Source organism: Myotis myotis, unplaced genomic scaffold (genome assembly GCF_014108235.1).
Source record: "Myotis myotis isolate mMyoMyo1 unplaced genomic scaffold, mMyoMyo1.p scaffold_m19_p_5, whole genome shotgun sequence".
Lineage (NCBI taxonomy): Eukaryota > Metazoa > Chordata > Mammalia > Chiroptera > Vespertilionidae > Myotis > Myotis myotis.
This window is the reverse complement of record NW_023416357.1, coordinates 43,475,684-43,497,654: the sequence shown is the minus strand read 5'-3', so window position 1 is coordinate 43,497,654 and position 21,971 is coordinate 43,475,684. Positions and strand designations below refer to the sequence as shown.

At 42.7% G+C, this 21,971-nt stretch overlaps 2 protein-coding genes across 2 annotated transcripts in view; both read right to left on the bottom strand.

Moving 5' to 3' along the window:
* Positions 1-21,971, bottom strand: part of CMYA5 (cardiomyopathy associated 5) — a 106,406-nt gene that overhangs the window by 16,615 nt on the left and 67,820 nt on the right. Inside the window, exons 8-9 of the mRNA XM_036308186.1 lie at positions 18,761-18,907; positions 17,261-17,408 (exon numbers count right to left, since the gene is read on the bottom strand). Coding sequence (XP_036164079.1) covers positions 17,261-17,408; positions 18,761-18,907 — 295 coding nt within the window. The remainder of the gene's footprint in view (positions 1-17,260; positions 17,409-18,760; positions 18,908-21,971) is intronic.
* On the bottom strand, positions 1,753-5,438 carry LOC118655806 (F-box only protein 31-like). Its single transcript, XM_036308187.1, has one exon. The coding sequence runs from the start codon at positions 3,696-3,698 to the stop codon at positions 2,220-2,222; it is 1,479 nt and encodes a 492-aa protein (XP_036164080.1). The 5' UTR covers positions 3,699-5,438; the 3' UTR covers positions 1,753-2,219.

Genomic DNA, 21,971 nt, shown 5'->3' with positions numbered 1-21,971 from the left:
TCCTGCCCGGTGCTCACACCTGTTGCCGGTGCCGGCCCCACTCACACCTGTAGCCAATGCCAGAGCTGCTGCTTGCACCCACTGCCGGTGCCCAGCACTGGTCCCGATCACTCAGCGCCATCAGCAGGTGTGAGCAACAGCTGCCAACCCTGATCACTCCTGAGGGCTTCTCCACCTCCCCCTGCTCTTGAGGGGCAATCGGGGCAGCAGCTGACATTTGTACCTGCTGCTGGCGCCAGCCCCAATCACTCTGAGCCATCAGCAGATATGAGCGGCAGTGGCAAGAGTGGGGCTGCTGGCAGACAGGGGACCAGGGGCCGCAGTGGGAGGGGCTGGGCAGGGGCACAGAGGATGGGCCAAGACCCGCCCCTGTGCCTACCGTAGTCTTGTGGCCCACAGTTCGTTTCAAGGTGCACAAATTTATGCACTGGGCCCCTAGTACATATATATATATATACATAAAGAACTCAGACAACTCAACATCAAGAAAAGGAAACTATCTGCTTAGAAAATGGACAGATCCCTAAATAAACATTACCCCAAAGAAGACATACACATGAAAAGATGCTCAATGTCACTAATCATCAGGGAGATGCAAATCAAACCCACAATGAGCTATCATCTTACACCTGTTAGAATCCTATATAATAAAAGGCCAGTGGCCATAACAGTGTAATGACCGTTAATGACCAATCAACCAGTTGCTATAAGGTGCATTGATCACCTCTTGGTCCCTCCCCCGAGCCCGTAGGCTCCGATCACTGGATGGCCAATGGGGAACCACGGGGAAACCAGGGTGGCGGCGGGGCGGGACTGGGGACTGGCAAGCGGGCGGAAGGCATACAGACTTCTTGGTCCCTCCCCTCAGACCACAGGCTTTGATCATGGCGAACAGGGAACCATGGGGAACTGGGGTGAGCAGTGGCCGGGCAGGACTGGGGACTGGCGAGCGGGCGGAAGATAGCCCTGATCGCAGGCTAGGCCTAGGGACCCTACCTGCACAGAATTTTGTGTGCTGGGCCTCTAGTAGTTATTATAAAAAAATCAACAAATAACAAGTGTTGGCAAGGATATGGAGAAAAGAAACTCTTGTGCATTGTTGGTGGAATTATAAACTGGTGCAGCCACTATGGAAAACAATAGGGAGGTTCCTCAAAAAATTAAAAACAAAACTACCATAGACCCTTCTGCAATTCCATTTCTGGGTATTTATAAAAAATAATAATAAAACAGTAATGTGAAAAGATATGTGCATCCCTATGTTCATTGCAGTATCATTTATAATAGCCAAGATATGGAAGCCACCTAGATGTTCATTGATAGTTGAATAGATAAAGAAGATGTGATATATCTATATCTATATCTCTATTTCTTTTTTTATCAATAAACCTCATATTTTATTACATAAACATGTATTATAGATTTGCCTTACACTTTGAATTAATCTCCTATTTATACATAATTTTGTAACATTAAACATTGATCATTTCAAATGATGCAGTGGACACATTTTATTAAACAATATCAAAAAGTAGCATTCTTTAACATCACCATCAATATAATCGAAGTCTTTAAATATTGGGAAGCCATCAAGTTCACAGTGGTGAACACAAGCTTTACAGAATCTAATTTTTATTTAAAGCATGAATTTTATCATTGGTAACATATAATGGTTTTCTTTGATATGAGGCTCACTTTGTTCATTTAGAGAAAACATCTGCAAGTCAACAATAGCTTGTCAATCACTCTTAAGTAAAAATGGTGTTTCAGTAAAAAAAAAAAAAAAAAAAGCAGTCCCACTTGTAACTCAATCAATGAATTAATTGCAGTAGTGCTTTTCCTTTTTTGTGTGTGATTAGTCACTATGCTTTCATTAGGTTCAATTTATAACAATGAAATTGGGGTCACCACAACATGAGGAACTGTAGTAAAGGGTCGCAACATTAGGAAGGTTGAGACCACTGGTCTAAGGTTTAATTCTACCTCAGTTTCTGGCTCCTACCCAGCTTGGCCCTGGTCCAGGCTTGGGCATGAGGCAACCAACTGATGTGTTTCTCTCACATCGATATTTCTGTCTTTCCCTCTCTCTCCCATTCTTTCTAAACATCAATGGGAAAATATCCTCGGGTGAGGATTAAAAAAAAACAAACAAAGGTGGGTAATCTGGTCAGAAGCTCAAATCTACAAGCTGCTCCTCCAGGGGGTCTGGAATGAATGTTCTAGAGCATCTCCAGGAAGGCCTGCGGGGATGGTGCCTCCACATTCTGGAAGGTGTTCTGGACTCTGCCGTACAAGATGAAGTATTTCACCTTCAGCCAGATGAACCCAAAGTGGTTCTCATCGAACAGGATGAAGACTCCAGGAAACCGCTCCCAGTAGGCTAAGCCAGGTAAGGTAACAGTGTCCACGCCATAGAAACACATCCTGCAGGTTCGGGGGTAGTTCTGGTCTCTTGTGCGCATGCCCACAGGCAGAACAAACGGGACAGGCTGCTCCTCCAAAGCTGCAGCCCCGGACTCCCCGACGCTGGGCTGGGCAGGGCTCTGCCAGCCATGGCCCTGGCTTTCCTCAGTCCCGTTTTCTTGCTGCTGCTGCTGCTGCTCCCGGATCACCTGCTCATCAATCTCCTGGACCACGCGGGAGAGCTCGTTGAAGTTGCGGAAGAACTCGCCATCTGGCAGCTGGATGCGGCGCATGAGGTGGATCTCTAACATCCTGATGGTGTCTCCCGTGATCTTCGTGACCCTGGCATACTTCCCATGGAAGCTGAGCATGACAATCTTTAGGCCGAAGGCATCGTAGTTGCCTTGGAAGAGGCCTGGCCTGATGAGGTCCTCCGGGTGGCTCGGCGGGAGGTAGAGGCGGCGGTAGGCCAGGCAGTCATACTGATATCTGTCCTCCAGCCCCAGCGTCAGCGACAGCACCAGCGCCCGTTCTTGCCTAAGTCTCGCTGTTAAATCCTTCCGGTGGCCTGTCTTGTCGCACTGGAGGGTGAGCCTGTCCTTCTGAATCTGCACGTGGCGGCTGTGGGGCCTGCTGTGGCGGCCTTCCATGCATTCCACCACGGCTGATTTCCTCTCCGTCAGGCGAATTCTGAACGAGGGCTGGAATTGCAGTGGGCCATCCACGTGGGTGTTAAGGGAAGGCCCGTAAGTCCAACCAGTAATGCATAAGCCGTCCACCGCGACATTCAGCAGTGTTCTATAGTCCTCAGTATCTAGCTGCCACAATCCCAAAATGTGTCTGTATGGGTGGAGCAGCTTCGCATAGACTTCTCGATAAGACATACCTATCATCTCCAGGTTCTGCGAGTTTTCAGAAAAGCCATATTCCTCCCGGCAGCGCCGTCTCCAGATGCGGTCGATGTGCAGGATGTGGTGGAATTTGGTGCAGGCCAGGGCCAGGCTGGGCAGGTCGGTGCCGGGGAGCCAGGCGAAGATCTCCACCAGCATCTCCACAGGCAGGTCCCGCAGCGAGCAGTGCGGGGGCGGCATGGGGCTCGCAATTTCTCCACTCTCCGCACAGCACCGCGCTGCCTCGACCGCCTCCACGTGCTTTTCTGCCGCGGCCGGGGCCGGCTTGCCGTAGGCCACTGCCGCCTCAGCTGGGCCCTGGCACTGCTGACGACACCGACACCGACATCCCCGCGAAGAGCCCGCACCGCAGAGACTAGCGCACGCCTCCATTCCTCGAGGCATAACAGCCAAAAAGCATCCGGCTTCTGTGCCTCAGCCAGGCTTTAAACTGGCTAGTCCCGCCCCAGAATCCAGCCACGCCCCCTAGGGCCTAGCCACGCCCCCTCAGAGAGGAGCCAATTGTAGGACTTTAGCAACACTTCCAAGGAAACCCATACCCATTAAAAGCTGCCTCCCGTTTTTTAGTGCCCCCTCCCTGTCCTCCCGCCCTAGCCCCAGGCAGTCACTAATCTGCATTCTTTTTTTTTTTTTTAACATTTTATTTTTTTATTATTTTTTTAATTTTGTTTTATTGCTTAAAGTATTACATGCTTCCAGGGATATGCCTATGGGGGCGGGGGACATTTCACATAAATGCAGTCATAATAGTTGGTCTTTTGTGACTGGCTTCTTTCACTTAGCATAACATTTTAAAGTTTTATGTATGCTATATTCTAGTGTATGGGTATACCACATTTTGTTTACCCATTCATTAGTTGATGAATACTTGGGTTGTTTCCAGTTTGAGGCTCTTATGGATAACGCTGCTATGAACATTGTGTACAAGTTTTTTGTGTGAACATGTTTCCATTTCTTTTGGGTATGTACCAAGAAGTGGAACTTCTGGGTCATCTGGTAACTCTATGCTTAGTATGTTGAGGAACTGCCAAAAACGTGTTATCCAACGTGGCCCCACCATTTTACATTTCCACCAATGTACGAGGGGTCCAATTTTTAAACATTCTCATGAATGCTTTTTAAAAAAATATAGCCATCCTAGTGAGTGTTGAGTGGTATTTTATTATAGTTGAGAGCAGAGTTATTGACTGTAGGTTGACTTGACCTTGAACTCCATAAGGGAAATCTCTTCTATGCTCAGCCTTCACCCAGCCTCTGCCAAATCTCTCAGGCTCCTGGTAGGAATGGGCTCCTACATGTGAGCAAGGATGGACTTGAGTTCTTCATTTTCAGTGGACCTTGAGTTCTTCACTTTCAAGTGACTAACCTTGCTAGTTCCTTGGGTGAATGGATGCCCTCAGAAAAAAGTTCACAGGATCTGCCCACTATGAACATAATTTTCCTATGGGCTGAGACTGGCCCCGCCCATTCAGACAGGCTTCCATTCTCATGTTGAGAGCAGCTAGATTCCTTCTCTCCACTTTTCTGGATTCCTACCAGAGAAACACTTCCTCTTAGTGCCCTGGGAGGAATTTGATTTTCCTTTTGTCAGGAATAGACATTTGGGGTGGTTTATTTGATAGAGGGGTGTAAATTCCATCTGCCACAGACACTGACTTCGATCATTTAAACACTAAAATATTCTCAATCCCTCCTTTGAAGAATAGCCCTATATTATTATTGGTATGTAATGGGGTAATGGGTATAAAGACTCTTTTTTTTTTTTAAGACTCTTCTTTTAGGATCCTGTATTGATGGGATTTTGAGGGACGGTCTCCAAGGGTACATGTGTGTCTGGTGGGTCAAGGAGAACCTAGGAATGTGAGTGCAGCTGGTGTATGGCACTAGGAGGGCTTGAACGGCTAGTGAAGAGGTTCAATCATCTTTTCTCTCCCAGGATTGAGAGAGCCAGACACACCACTGCCCTAGGAAGAAATCTGTGTAGGAAGGTCAAAGACAGGTCCATTCAAAGGAGAGACAGAGGCTGCTGCTATGGTGAGAGTGAAAAAAAATAGAATGTTGGGGGATTAGTTATGATTATGGGAAATATTAATTGTGCTCTGTTAACCATGATTGCCTTGTGTTGGTTCAAGAAAGGACATTCTGACCTGGCTAGGAGTTGTATGCCCCTGGGACAGCCGTGGGCAAACTACGGCCCGAGGGCCGGATCCAGCCCGTTTTGAAATGAATAAAACTAAAAAAAAAAAAAAAGACTGTACCCTTTTCTGTAATGATGTTTACTTTGAATTTATATTAGTTCACACAAACACTCCATTCATGCTTTTGTTCCGGCCCTCCCGTCCAGTTTAAGAATCCACTGTGGCCCTGGAGTCAAAAAGTTTGCCCACCCCTGCCCTGGGACCTGGAAGTCAATCTTAAACCAGGGAGTCAGCCTTGGAATGTGGCCCATTCTCATTCAAGAACAGCCTATTGTCATGGAAAGATTAACAACCTTGTTGCCCAAACAATGGAGTCCCACCCCAGCCTCCTACTTCTCCATGCCTGTAATCCCTACTTCCCCATGTAATCTTTGTTTTACCACAGACAAGCAGCTGGCTTATAGGGGGCTGCAAAGCAGATTTTTGTGGATGACCTGTTGCTCTCCCATACTGCTGGCATTATAGGAATAAACGCTCATATATGATTCAACCCTGTCTCTGCTGAATTGGCTCAAGTAGTGACAGGCAGCCCAGACCCTTTGATTGTCCTGTTACACTATCTCTGAGCCTTTTCCCGTGCTGTTGTATCTGTTTACACAGCTCTCCCACTCCACTCACCACCAAAACCTCTACCATTGTCCTGGGCCTCACCTACTAATGGCACATGATCTTGGTCAGGAAACATCCTGTGAAGCCCCAGGACTTGCCAAGTGCCTCTCCCTGGTATTTACAAAGCACCTTGGGCTTAAGTGCCCATCAGTACATGAGTGGCTAAAAAAGCTGTGCTACATTTATACCATGGAATACTGTGCAGCAGTAAAAAAGAACAATCTCTTACCCTTTGAGGTAGCATGGAGGGACTTGGAGAGTATCAGGCCAGGCCTGACGTTCCAGCTGAGCGTACAAACTGGAGTCCTTGAGTTTTTGGACTATCTGAGCAATACTGAGAGACAGATCCGACTACTCCTGCCACATTTCCCCTGCCCTAGCCCGCCAGGCGGTGAGGACAGGCCGCCGGCGCGGAGACAATGGGCTATGGGGTCCCGCTCAAGGCTAGTGACACTTCTCCTGGACCTTTTTACCCTGGGACTCCTCAGCGGGCGTCACCAAGCAACCGCTCGGCGTGCGTCCGTTCCTCTCTGGTGCCCCTCCGCCCCTCCCTGTATCTATTTCTTATCTATATCTTATCTATATCTATCTATATGTATATCTATCTATCTATCTATCTATCTATATCTATATCTATATCTATATATGGAATATTAGCCATAAAAAAGAATAAAATCTTGTCATTTGTAACAACATGGATGTACCTGGAGGGTTTTATGCTAAGTGAAAGAAGTCAGGCAGAGGAAAATAAATACCATATGATTTCACTTACTTGTGGAATCTAAAAAAAACAAAACAAAACAAACAAAGCAAAACAGAAACAGACTCATAGATCCAGAGAACAAAGTAATGGCTGCCAGAGGGGTTAGGGGTGAGGCTGGATGAAAAGGTGAGAAATAAGAAGTACAAATTTCCAATTATAAAAGAAACAAGTCACCAGGATGTAATGAACAACATAGGAGTGGGAATATAGTCAATAATATCATAATACCTTTGGACAGTGACAGATGATTATTAGACTTATCATGATTATAACTTTAGCAAGGTATGTAAATATTGAATTATGTCGTGAAACTAAAAATATATATTTGTAGTACTATATTATACAAAATATAATATTTTATTTCAACTATAATAATAAAAAGGAGTAGTCGCAAATATAATAAAAATGCATACAATTTATATCAAAGATTACTTTAAAGATGATACTGAGGGAAAACACACAAATGACTTGAATAAAGGGAAGGCGTATCAGTTCCTGGATAGACAGGAAAATGTAACATCACCAAAATTTCAACCCTCCCTAAGTTAATCTATCAATTTAACATGATCTTTTAATATATTAAATTTTCAAGGGCAGGGAGTTGCCAGATTCAGAATCACAATATAATTCTATAGTAACTAACAAAGGGGGGGAAGGGGGAGAAGGAGTCATGAAGAAGCAACCTAACCTACTAGGAATTCTAAATTATAAAGTTATAATGATGAAAATTGTATAGAACACAAATACATAGATCAATGGAACAGATTTTATATAAATATATATTAATTGATTTAAGAGAGGAAGGAGGAGGGAAAGAGAGATAGAAACATCAATGATGAGAGACAATCATTGATTGGCTGCCTCCTGCATGCCCCCCACAAGGGATCAAACCTGCAACTCAGGCATGTGCCCTGACGGAATCAATCAGTGAGCCATGCCAGCTGGGTTCCAATTATATTCTTAAAACAGAATAGAATGGAATTGTTTTTTAAAATGAGGCAGTTTTACTAGTATAGGGACCGATATGGGACACTAACCAAGAAAATATATATATATATATATATATATATATATATATATATATTTTTTTTTTTTTTTTTTTTTAAACTGAGCGTACAAACTGGAGTCCTTGAGTTTTTGGACTATCTGAGCAATACTGAGAGACAGATCCGACTCCTCCTGCCACATTTCCCCTGCCCTAGCCCGCCAGGCGGCGGGGACAGGCCACCATCGCGGAGACAATGGGCTATGGGGTCCCGCTCAAGGCTAGTGACACTTCTTTGTTGTTTAATTTTTTTGGTATGTTTTTATTGATTTTTAAAGAAAGAGGAAGGGAGAGGGAGAGAAAGAAACATGGATCAATCACCTCCCATATGCATCCCAACCAGGGATTGAGCCTGCAACCCAGCTATGTGCCCTGACCAGGAATCAAACCCGTGACCTTTCAGTATATGAGACGAGGCTCCAACCAACTGAGCCACACCATCTGGGGCCCCAAAAATATTTTAAACAAGAAAATCAAGGTGGTAGAAATATATATGTTGAAAAAATCATTTGTTGAAAAAATATAGATGCTTGTATGTGCACAGGTCATCTGAAGGAATAAGTATGAGTTTGGTAGTAATTGCCTCTGGAGAGGAGCATTGAGTAGGTGACGTATAGGTAGACGTATAGACTCATTTTCACTTATTCCCTTTTGTATCTTTTAAATTTGTACCATATGTTATACATTATCTATCCAAAATTAATTAAATAATTTCTTTTCAGAGCTGTGTTACAAGCTCAGGGGTTCAGGACTTGGTTGACTATGCTTGCAGAATGCACATTAATTTGAACTTTGTAAAGTAGCTTCTCAAAAAGCTACTTGTGGAATGGAGGGAAGGAATGTGCATGCGCTTAAGGTAACCTGAGGTGCTATGGCAACCATGAGGAGTGCCTGTCCTCTGTACTGCCATGCCAAACACCTGGATCTAAGCATGCTTTCTCCTGGAGGAGGGCAGCGGCATGTGTACTAACAATATGGAGCAATCCCATGCTCTGACTCCCAGAAGCAGCCTAGGAGGGTGCTGCTGCCGCGGTACACAACAGATGGCTAAGTATAAACTGTGTTTTAAAAACACAGTGGGCTCCTATTGGCATTCCTGTTGGCAGCACCAATCTTCAGCTAGTCAATACCACTTAATGTGAATTGTGAGCAGAGCACACTGCTAGGCCTTATGGGGACAGCTAGTAAAGGAGTGTTTCCCAAACCTGCCTAGGCACATTAAACCTGCTGAATCAAAATCTCTCAAGAGAGGCCTGTGAATCTAAGCTTGATCAAGCATCCTCATTGATTTTCATGATCAGTTAGGTTTGGGAAACAGTCATAAGAAGTGTGGGGTAAGAAGGGATAGGAGGGAGAAACAGGAAAAAGGAGAAAAATCTATGAAAACATAAAGCAACATTAAATACAAAAGCTAACTAAATAGTTCTAGCTGTTGGAAGCCATTTGTAAAACCTTAAAACAAAGAGTAAATATGGAACTTTTTGTTTAAGATGAAAAATGTTGGTTAAACTGGGATTTGGAAGAAAATTCTTTTTTTTTTTTAATATATTTTATTGATTTTTTTTACAGAGAGGAAGGGAGAGGGATAGAGAGTTAGAAACATCAATGAGAGAGAAACATCAATCAGCTGCCTCCTGCACACTCTCCACTGGGGATGTGCCTGCAACCAAGGTACATGCCCTTGACCGGAATCGAACCTGGGACCCTTCAGTCTGCAGGCGAACGCTCTATCCACTGAGCCAAACCAGCCAGGGCGAAAATTCTTTATATATTGATTCTTTATTTTAAAAAAAGTTAGCAAAAATATTTAAACAGGACTATTTTTCTTCTTGTAAATGAGGATATGAGACTCAGTGTTACCTAAACATCACTATCTATATATAAAATCCTAATATGCAAATAGACCAAATGGCAACACAACCGAACCAGTCGCTATGACGTGCGTTGACCACCAGGGGCTGCACGCAGAACATAGCGGGCATTGGCTGCGGCAGGATGGTGGAGCAGGTGAGTGGGGGCACCAGATCAAGGTAGGGCGCCGGTCACAGTCATCAGGGTGAACCTTTGATGGTTACTAAAAATTCTTTGCTCCCACGCACCACGGTCCCGCCCAGTGCTTGTACCTGCTGCCGGCGCTGGCCCCGCTTGCACCCGCTGCCGGTGCTGGAGCCACCACTCACACCCGCTGCTGGTGTCCAGCACCGACCCTGATTGCTCCACACTGTCCGTTGGTGTGAGCAGCAGCTGCCGGCCCCGATCATCCCTCAGGGCTTCTCCACCTCCCCCTGCTCCTGAGGGGTGATCAGGGCATCAGCTGCTGCTCACACCTGCTGACGGTGACGGCCCAGCTTGCACCTGCTGCTGGTGCTGGCCCCAGTCGCTCCGTGCCGTCAGCACATGGGAGTGGGGGCGGGAGCGGGGCTGCCAACAGACGGGACCGGGGGGGGGGGGGCACAGCAGGAGGGGCCGGGCGGGGGCACGGAGGATGGGCCGAGACCCACCCCTGTGCCCCCTGCAGCCTTGAAGCCTACAGTGGGCCCCCAGTCTATGTAATAAAAGCCTAAGTGAATTTATACACTAGGACCCTAGTCTATATAATAAAAGCCTAAGTGACCATTACGGTGGAATGACCAGAACGATCGGTCGCTATGATGTGCACTGACTACTAGGGAACAGACACTCAATGCAGGAGCTGCCCCCTGGTGGTCATTGTGCTCCCACAGGGGGAGCATCACTTAGCCAGAAGCCAGGCTCATGGCTGACGAGCGCAGCGGCCGCCACGGCAGCACTAAGGAGCAGCGAGCCGAGTGGTAAGGAGCAGCAAACAGGCGAGCGGTAAGGAGTGAGAGGCCCCAGACTGCGAGAGGGCACAGGCCTGGCTGAGGAACCCCTCCCCAACTGTGCACAAATTTCGCATACTGGGCCTCTAGTTAGTTCATAATAATGTAGACATATACCATGAGGGCTAAATGTTCAAGCTCCCCTGTAACTAGAATTCTCACAAAATCAAAGTGAGCCAAGGACTCCAGCAGAAGGATCCTGGATTCCTGTTTTCTCTAGGTTACCCTCCAAAGCCTCAGTGAATAGAGAATCCCAGGAGCCTAGTCACATTTGTTCTTCCAGAACCTCTAATCCAGTGGTTCTCAACCTTCTGGCCCTTTAAATACAGTTATGTTGTGACCCAACCATAAAATTATTTTCGTTGCTACTTCATAACTGTAGTGTTGCTACTGTTATGAATCATAATGTAAATATCTGATATGCAGGATGGTCTTAGGCGACCCCTGTGAAAGGGTTGTTTGACCGCCAAAGGGGTCGCGACCCACAGGTTGAGAACCGCTGCTAATCTCTCCTTTACTGCTCTGAGGCTGCACATGTGGACAATTACTTGAGGTCCCTTAGAATTGCCTATACGTAATGATTTAACATTATGTTTTCAGATCCCATTTTTAAAAATGGTTAGAGAATGTTTTTTCATCTTTTGTAAAACTGCTCTAAACTATAATCACTATTATCTTGTTCAATAGCCCTTATATAAAGTTCTACATGAAAAATTCATCTTCAAGCTGAATGTCAAGAAATATAATTGTCTCTCTTAGTGAAATGTTGTGCTTCCTTTTTAAAAAGAGATGAGTTATATAACCTCTTTCTCCCTCTTACTCTCTCCCCCTCTCTCCTGTTTTCATCGTAGCTGCCAGGAAGTACAGATTTAAATTTTATGTTCCACTGAGGTACTGTTCTTAACCTGTGCTTTTCGATACAATCTCCTCACCCCTGGTTTATCTGGCTCCTGTTCTTACAGGATTGTTTTTAAAGGTTCTATTATGTCTGGGTCTTTTACTTGAATACTTTTGGAAATTGACAGAACATAAGACAGAAGTGAAGGAACAAGTTGGGTTCCCATTGATTGGGGTTTTACTATATTACCAGGAAGTATATAGGATTTAAATAATGAAAGTTAAATCAGATTCATTTGGGAAGAAAGATCTAGGAAAAGCCGAATGCCAAGGATGCTGGGGGTGGAAAAGAAATCATCTTCATGTTACTCACTTTCCCAAGGGTTCCTTGCAGAGGGATATTACCACCCGGGGCAGGAAATCAATACTATATAAAGAGGAGCTTCTAGCTCATAATTCCTTAATCAATTCTGGCCCAATCATGTCAGTGACCCTCCTGTCATCCTTCGAAGCAAGGATGGGGTAGGATGGCTGCCTCCTTTACCCACAGGTTGCAGAGAAGGTCAAATCACTTGAAGTTGATCATTTGTCACTCATGGCCTATTCAGCTTAGCAAAAAGTTTTTAAAAAGAAAGAAATGCTGGGATTTTTCACCTTGTTCAGGCACTAGGCGCATTAGGAAAATTACCCTTATTTGTCCTTATTACACAGATGAAGCGGCAGGTGTCCCCAGCGGGAGCATCCGACTGTGACAGACAATTCTGTTCCTGCCCCACCACATGTGGCCCCCACCCTGGAAGCAGGAGGAGTGTGAGCTCACAGGCCCAGCATCCAGAGCCCAACACCCCGTATCCCCAAGGGTCTCCCTGCCCACAGTCTCTGTCACCGACTTGTGTGGCATATTGAGTCTCACAGATTTGTCATTCCATGCAAAGCTTCTCTCTGTACAGCCCACACAGCTAATGCCTGTACTATATTTCTCTCAGTTTTCCCTCCTCCACCCACAGCCCTGCTGACTTCTCTCCACACAGGAGAGACAGAACAGCTGAGGAAACAGCCAAGCAGTGGAAAATTTTTAAAAGTGTTTTGAGCCCACCCAACCTGAGGAGAGCATTCAAAGAAAAACAGGAAAGGGTGAGTAGGAGCTCCCTCAGCCCCCGCACACAAGCCAGGGATTGTCACTCCCGCCCACCCCCAATCCCAACAGGGACTGACTGCTGGGATGAGCCACTGGTGCCCCCACACAAAAATATGCAAATGTGTTTTCTGTGAGGATTATGGAATGGAGGCAATTGCTGGGCTATTTCAGACACTGCGTCATGGAACTTGGGAGCGCAATAGGCTCATTGCATTCAAACACCCACCATAGGAGCTGAACCAGCACCTTTGGTTTTAAATTGGAATATCCTAGAGGCCATCATACTGAGAGAACACATGCAGGTTTGAAGATGAATGTTTCCATGTGTGTGTGTGTTTTCATATTATTCATCCTTTCCATTTTCTTCCAACTTCTCTTCCTACTCCAGACCAGAACTTTTAAGGCTGTCTGTCTTTTCAGGGACTGAGTGGGAGAAAGAGATGTGAAGTGATTTAGTTCTTAGTTCTTTCTCTTCTTTGCTAGAGATTCCAGCCAGTTAGACTTGGATTTGGCAAGCACAAAAGATTGGCTAATCCCATCATTCATCCACTCATTCATTCATTAAACAGACATTCATTAAATATCTACACAGACAATATCCCAGTCCTCTCCCAGTCAAACTGAGTCACATAAAAAAGAAGTAACTGCCCTAACCGGTTTGACTCAGTGGATAGAGCATCGGCCTGCGGACTGAAGGGTCCCAGGTTCGATTCTGGTCAAGGATATGTATCTTGGTTGTGGGTGCATCCTCAGTAGGGGGTGTGCATGAGGCAGCTGATCGATGTTTCTCTCTCATCAATGTTTCTAACTCTCTATCCCTCTCCTTTCCTCTCTGTAAAAAAATCAATAATCAATAATCTCTCTCTCTCTCTCTCTCTCTCTCTCTCTCTCTCTCTCTCTCTCTCTCTATATATATATATATATATATATATATATATATATATATATTTAAAAAAGGAAGTAATTGTTGATCCCCTTACTTCCCTGCACTGAATGGCCTCTGGATTAATTTTTGGATCTGGTTTAGCAAAGGGCTTTTGCATAGATCCTAGAACCAAAATAAGGGCTATATAACCAATGGATAAGCAAGATTATAAGTGCCCTTCACTATCTGTGACCCATGAAAAGGTTTCCAGCCTATAGAACTAGACCTGTCTCCTAGCTAAGTATCCAAACACTAAAATTAAGTCATTTACCATTCTTCTTTATTTTGTTGGCACAGTTTTATTTTTTCCCCATTTTGAATAAGAGATTATCTTCAAAGTTTGTCAAACTTTCCTTATTAGAGTCAGTATTATGTGTGCAATCCTAATTGATATTTGCCCATTCAGGTAATACATATTTATTGAGTAGCTACAATATGCCAAACACTGTCCCAGGCACCGAGGCTGCAACCTTACATAATGATCCCTCCATGTAGTCAAGTGAGTAGGATCAGACAACCCTTGGCTTGCTGTTCTTTCCAAGACACCCAACAAATTATGTGCTGCTGGGCAGAAAGCCAAAGTGAAGAATGTGGTTCTAATAGAGGGGAAAGTAGGAATTATTTGCTTTTATTGACTGTGGTGATCAAGTTTTGAGGTTCTTTGTTTATCAATTCTATTTCTGACTAGCTGTCTACAGTGGAAATCTTAGAGATTGAGCAATATAGATTATCGTTAATGTTTTACAGTTTTAAACCATCAGACACTGTAAGGAATGTTTTAAAGTGGTTGTAAGAACCAGATGGTCAAAAGACCTAAGACGCATGGCCGCTGACTTTTCTTTCCCTCCGGAACTCTTAAATTGGAGTACCAAAAGAAATACAAAAAAGTTTTTCAGCCCTGGGCCTCTGAGCTTAAGGATGAATTACTTCACAGTCTGTTGATGCCCACCTAGGGTATAAGTCATTGAGATATGGTGCATCCACAATAGACTTAGCAAATGAGTAGGGTTGTGATTTGTGGCCAACAAAATTTTGCTTGCTTCAAAAAATTATCTATTGTCAGACCAGCAGTGATTCAGAGACTGGAGAATCATCCATGGGCTGTGGATTGGACATACCATTCCACCTCCTGGCACTGGCTAGTCTTTTAGCACCTAATTGGAAAACAGCTCCATCGCCAACACAGCTCCAAACCATCAACAAGGCTCTGCATGTGGAATTTCCCTTCATTTCTAAACTTGCTGGACTATATCCATTCAATAATAAAGGATACTTGTATTGTTTCATAACAACTATAAACTTCTGCTTATCCAGCCTCTCAGATGCTCTCCTTTGATGAGGAAGATAAAAATGAACCCACTGGCAAAGTCTCAGCTAGAATAAACTAATGACAAGCCTTATGTTTTGCTAAGTTCAACTTTTGTCTTTATGAAATTGGTGGATGGCCACTGTTCCCCTACAAGTGGAACTGTCATTGTTACTTTGGCTTTGATAGAAGGGTTTGTTTGGAATACATTGTTCACTGTTGATATCAAATAAACATTTGTTTTTACTTTGAGGGCCCCAGATTGATCAGAGAAAGGAAAAACATTAATCAAAGGGGCTGTGAATGGTACTGCATTCTCTCTTTACATCCATTTTTTTTTTTCTTCATGCGACAAAGGAATCTAAGGATACACAATAGCTCCCAGTAGTCAGGTTGTTGAGGTATGCTAACTTCGTCGGCATAAGGACTCCACCATTTACTACCTTGGCTAAATTATTTAACCATCCTGAGCCTCAATTAATGGAGGTCATTTCCTTCCTCCTAGGACTGTTGAGAGGGCTAAATGAAACTTAGCACAGTTCTTGGCACGTTGAAGGCCCTCAGTGGATGCCACCTCCCCTCCTGCTTCCCTTCCTCTTCTCCTTGTAGCCACATTTATTAGATGACATCACAGTTCCCTCAGTGGCATGGCTACTAGGTCTCAGAGTTTCCAGGTTTCTGCTGATTAAGAATCCAACTGTGCTGATGTTATTTATGCAAATGCCAACTGGGGACTAATGCCATAGCAAGGATGATTCATTCCAGAACACTCCTCAGAGAACTGGATTTTCCTCCCTTAGGGAGGAGAAGGGTGGGAGAGACTGCCCTGGGACTCAGCACTCCTCACATAACGTTCTCATAGCATCAGAAGTTTTTGTAGAAAAGGTACAGGGCTCCTCTTAGCCACATTAAATAGGGGTTAGCAGCTCGGCTGTGAAATCAAACAAAGCAGGGCTCGAATCCCGAGTGCCACTCACTAGCTGAGTAGCCTCTCAAAGTACCTGTTTTCTGTCAGAGTTCTTCTGAAGGTTAAATAAGGCAACACATAGAAAGCATCTAGGACATTGACTTGGCACGTAGTAAATGCTCAATAAAAGTTATACTCTCCCTCTGAGTGTCTCTGTCCCTGTCTCCCCTACTCTGTCTCTTCCTTTCCTTTTGCCCTTTCTCTCCCCCCTCCACCCCTCTGGCCTGGCCTGCTTTCACCTCTCAGCTACTTGCTGAGTGTTGAAGCCTGCCTTTCAGCAACTGGCGTGTTAGCAGAGATGCATATTTGCTCTGATCTCACTTCTGCTGAAATGCCTACATCCTACCTGACCAACATTAATTCATCTTTTGATCATTATTTTGTGAAAATTGTCTTCACACACTTGAAAGAAACTATAATTATTGTTCAGTTGTATGAAATCTCACATCATAACTAAATAAACAGTTGTTGACTGATCATGTAAATAAGAGCTTAATAATACACTTTGTTGAAAAGCTGTCTAATTTCACACCATTATTTCTAAGTCCCATAACCTATCACAATAGTTTACCTCAGTAAATTTGTTTTTTTAACAAAAATGTCTCTATCAAAATATAAATATTAATAATAGCGGTCTTAATATCCATAATGGAACATGAAGTTGTCCTATTGCCATGAAGCAGAAGAAAACACAGCTTAGTAAATGAATTAACATTTACCTTATGCCCATTGGATGCACAGGCCTTTACTGATAAATTCTAGCTTCATAATTTTAGTGAGAAAGCTTTACATTTCTTTTTTTCCTGCAAAAATCTCTAGATTCTTCATGCTCTTGGAGAAGCAGGTATGTCTCTGGGATTATATGTGTAATTAGCTCCTTTAATATTAGCAATATATTACAGACATTAAAATTTACATTTATACATTACAAAAACATATTTACAATGTATTACAAACTCACCATTTGTTTTCTGAATTAGGTGGTACCTATTCTGACATAACTAAAATGAGCATAAAATATGCATAAATCCTGTCTAATGATTCAGGTTAAACATACCTCAAAAAATGTTACATTTTTCTTACAAGGGAGTTATTATTCTGCATGGTAGCATATGTTTTATTACAAACCTAGAGTTCATTGATGAATAGTGATGGAGCTGCAAATCAAGTCAACTTAATTAGCTCAGCAGGATTTCAGAAGTTTTCTCCCTCTATGAGCATAAGCTCAGAGGTTGACTTTAGGCTCTGAGCTAGGCTTCTGGTACCCCAGGTTCTCTCTGTGGAGAGGTGGGGTCTCCCTGTGGAAAAGGATTCTTACCTGAGGCCCTCACCCTCCGGAGAGTGCTGTCTGCAATACTCCAGAGTATAGGTCTCAGTGGCCTCTGGATTCGCAGGCTGCCATCGGATGGTGGCCGTGTTCCAGCACACGGTACAGTCCTCCGCACGGATCACAGGGGTGGAGGGTGCTGTAGAGAGAGAACCAAGTCAATTGTGGGGCAATGAATTAAAGTTCTGCTTCCCTGGAGCCTGGGAAGAATTCTCAGGTATGATTTTATTTTAATTTTTTATTAAAAATACATTCTGGGTTGAAAACTCCAAAGGTATAAAATTTTATGTAGTGAAAGATCTCCCTCCCACCCTTGCCTTCCAAAACTTGCCCAGTTTTCACCCATTCCCAGCTAGCTTCCGATATTAGCTTCCTGTAAATCTTATCCAAGTTTCTTTATTATACAAGCAAATAAAAATGAAGATTCTTGTCCCCTTCTCTGTACAAAAATTTAGCCATAATCTTGCCTTCAGTACATGCTCAATAAATATTTGCTTTAAAAGGCAAGAAGAAAAGATAAAACGGTAGGAATAAGTCATTGATTCCCCTGACGTAGTTAAAATTATCTTCAAAGCAATTCAAACTTGGTTTATGCTACTAGTATACCTGCTTCAGCCTCTTGTGAAAAGACTCCATCATGGGAATGCACTGTCAGCTAAAACCATCACTGCAACACCTTTTTGGGACTCCTAGCACCTATATGATTAAAGCCCAAGCTTCTTAGCTTAGCAAATATTAACTCTGTACACACTAACTAGTTCAGTGATGGCGAACCTATGACACGCGTGTCAGAGGTGACACGCAAACTCATTTTTTTGGTTGAGCTGGCCGGTTAGCTCAGTTGGTTAGAGCGTGGTGCTAATTTTTTGGGTTGATTTCTCTTTGTTAAATGGCATTTTAATATATAAAATAAATATCAAAAATATAAGTCTTTGTTTTACTATGGTTGCAAATATCAAAAAATTTCTATATGTGACACGGCACCAGAGTTAAGTTAGGGTTTTTCAAAATGCTGACACGCCGAGCTCAAAAGGTTCGCCATCATTGAACTAGTCTATCTCACCTTATGGCTTTCCTCTACTTGTTTTGAAGTCAAAGAAATAATACCAAACTTATTTTTGTGTCCTGGACACTCCACACTGTTTCTTACCTTGATGTCTCTGCTCATAGGATTTCTTCAAATGAATACCGCCTTTTAACACTTTACTTCCTACTGATCCTTTAAAGGAGCTCATTCGGGCATCAGTTCTAGGAAGGTATTTCTGATTCTGCCCCCGCTCAAGGCGAACTCTGGTACCCCTCTGGAGTGTTCTTATAATAACCTGTGTATAACTGGATCAGGGCTCTAGCACCAAAATTTGTCCATAGTTGTATATCCCACATTACACAACACCCAGCATGCAATAGGCTTACTAAATGCTTATTGGTTGACCCCAATAGTCTGTGAAAAATTGAGTAATGCCTCCTAACACCCTCTTAACGTCTCCTTACCTGTTCTAAAAATTGCCCTTTCGCTGGGCAGGCTACATCCAGTGAAGTTCACAGCCATTACCCACACTTGATAGTATCGATCAGGTTCCAAATCTTCAAAAATGCAGTAGCTTTCTTTCACTGTAACTCTGTATTCTTCTACCAAGTCTAGCATAAAACACAATCATAAATTCTAGGGTGTCTTCCAAAGTTAATTGAAAGTTACAGTTATTGGAAAAATTGGTCTATGACTTTTTTCAGTGGAAACCCCAAAGTGATGAGCTTACAGATATCATTATGTGGTAGATCACTTTAGAATACATAAGAAAGCAATAGCATTCTGAAAAGAGATATTTAGAATGACATAGTATTATTTATGAACACGTATAAAAAATAATAGCATATTAGTAAGATTCTGAGCTTCATATTCTACAATTAAATTAACATTTCAATAGCAAATACTAAAATTGCAGAGTTTGTTAGCTTAAATTTCAATAATACATTCTCAAGATAATCCCTGAGAAGCAATGCCAATATTTTAGGAGAGTATATAATAAAATAGGACAACCACATGGTACAAAGCATCTTTATAGATTAGTAAACCATTTTAGTATTCAGTATGATTTTCATAGTTTCAAATCTTGATTCCTTCTCATGAATTCAAAAATTCTTTCAACTAGGGATTTCCATAATATTTAGAAATACTTAAATAACTTTGATAAGCCATAAACTATTCTAAGAAGTAACTTCATTCAACCATTTCCTAAAATTTATGCTATTTTGCTTTCAATATTTTAGTAGTAAATATTACTCAATACCATTCTTAACACTGGTCTCCTTGGGCGTTATAATAACACCCAATATGATTATTTTTACTGAAAGTTTCTCTCCTTAAAAAGAACGATTTAAAAAATAGTCTAAGGTAATTTTAGTTATCCTCCCTTATTATTCTTGAATGTCACATCTTCAAAACCCCTCAAGTAAGAAACCCATATTGTTTCTTTTTAAAGGAAATTTAGGAGCTTTTAAACTCAGCAGGTTTCTTTAATTGCATCTCTATTTCCCAATGAGTAATACTTTCTGGACAGAATATTTAATTTAAATAATGTTATGAGGACTTATACACTGAAAAAACATTTCCCCCATAGCCTACAAATTATGACTGTAGTTTTCAATGGAATCATCCTTTCAGGCTACGTTGTGTTACCCCAGTACTTTTAACAATGTACATAGCATGTTACTGGACCCCTATTTCACACAGCATGGTATCATGGTATATATCATCAGATTAATTAACTGGCATTAGCAGAATTCAAGGCATTAAATAAATGAGACAGGCTATATAAGTGTTTGGGGAATGGTGGGGGCAGGTGAAGCACATTTAAAAAGTACTCTAGGCAACAAATAGTTGCTAAGAGAATCTGGAGAGCCAGATTTCATTATATAACTGGATAAACAGGGAGCTGAAGTACAGTATCCACTACTTATCCAAAGGAAATATGCCCCAAACCCTCAAGGGATGCCTGAGGGGTAGAAAGACAGAAACCCTAATACACTGTTTTGTCTTATACATACATACCTATAATAAAGTTTAATTTATAAATTAGGCACAGTAAGAGATTAATAACTAATAAAATATAACAATTATAACTATACACTATAATAAAAGTTAAGTGAATGTAAATGTAGTCTCTTCCTGTCAAAATAACTTATTGCACTATACTCACCTTTTCACCTAACACAGTGGTCGGCAAACTGCGGCTCGCGAGCCACATGCGGCTCTTTGGCCCCTTGAGTGTGGCCACGAAGTTTCAATCGCACTGTACGTGTGCGCCCGCACGTGGTATTTTGTGGAAGAGCCACACTCAAGGGGCTGCAGTTTGCCGACCACTGACATAAAGAAATCACTTTACAGCTTCTCTTTGGCATATCTGAATTGCCTGCATCACTACATTTGTGCTTTTGTTCAGTAAAATAAGAGTTACTTGGACACAAGTACTTTAACACTAGGGTAGTCAATCCGATAACCAAGATGGCAGCTACGTGACTGAGGGGCAGGCAGCACACACAGCATAGATGATTCATGTCCCAGGCAGGATGGAGCAAAACATTCAGGATTTTATCACACTACTCAGAAATGCATGCAATTTAAAACTTATGAATTGTTTATTTCTGGAATTTCCCATTTAATATTTCTAGACTGAGGTTGTCTGTAGGTAACTGAAACCTCGGATGGAGAGTGAAACCTCAGATAAGGGGGGACTACCGTATAACAAAACAAACACAGATTCAAGCAAACAAAAATATAAGCTTTGCAGTCTAAAGGAACTGTGTTTGAATCCTGCTGCTGTCATGTATAAGCTGTGTGGTCTTGGGTGAATTTTTTAACCTCATATTGGTTTTCTCATTTGCAAATGGGATAATAGCACTTACCTTGCTGTTTTGTCACAGCTATACGGTAATAGTTTCCCAATAAAATATGAATTCTTTTTATAAAATTTTAATATGTCTTTATTGATTTTAGAGAGAGGAAGGGAGAAGGATAGAGAGATAGAAACATCAACGAAAGAGAAACATGGATCGCTGCCTCCTGCACACCCCTTACCAGGGATCAAGCCAGCAACCCGGGCATGTGCCCTGACTGGGAATAAAACTGGTGACCTCTTGCTTCATGGGTCTATGCTCAACTACTGAACCACACCAGCTGGGCTAAACTAGAAATTTTTATGGACAAAGCCAACTTTACACTATGTCAGGGATTGCTTTTCTTACTTTTTTCTAATTTAAATAAGAACCACATGACATCTCAGAAGACTTAAATATTGGCATCAGTGAAATTTATTATAATCAATCCTGCCACATGATTATCTGGTTTCTAAGATACAGGGTGAGGCAAAAGTAGGTTTACAGTTGTGTGTATGGAAAATAATAGAGCAATTAATAAATAATAATACAAGAATAAACTCACGTACTCACAACTGTAAACCTACTCTTGCACCACCCTGTATATGGGTCTGTCTTCAACAGGTAACACAGTATGCCAGCACTCCCAGCTCTGATTCATCACTAAGTACAACCTTAAACTGCTTGGCTTCTAGGTCTTGTTAGAAGTCCTACTAAGCAGAGATATTTGCAGGAGTTCCACTAGAAGACATGCCATCCACTCCCCCTGCCAAGCTCTTTCACCTCGATCTGCACATTAATTTGGGACACTAGAAGATTATACCACATC

Coding starts and splice junctions, on each gene's coding strand:
- LOC118655806 (XM_036308187.1), bottom strand. CDS start 3,698: ATGCCTCGAGGAATGGAGGCGTGCGCTAGTCTCTGCGGTGCGGGCTCT.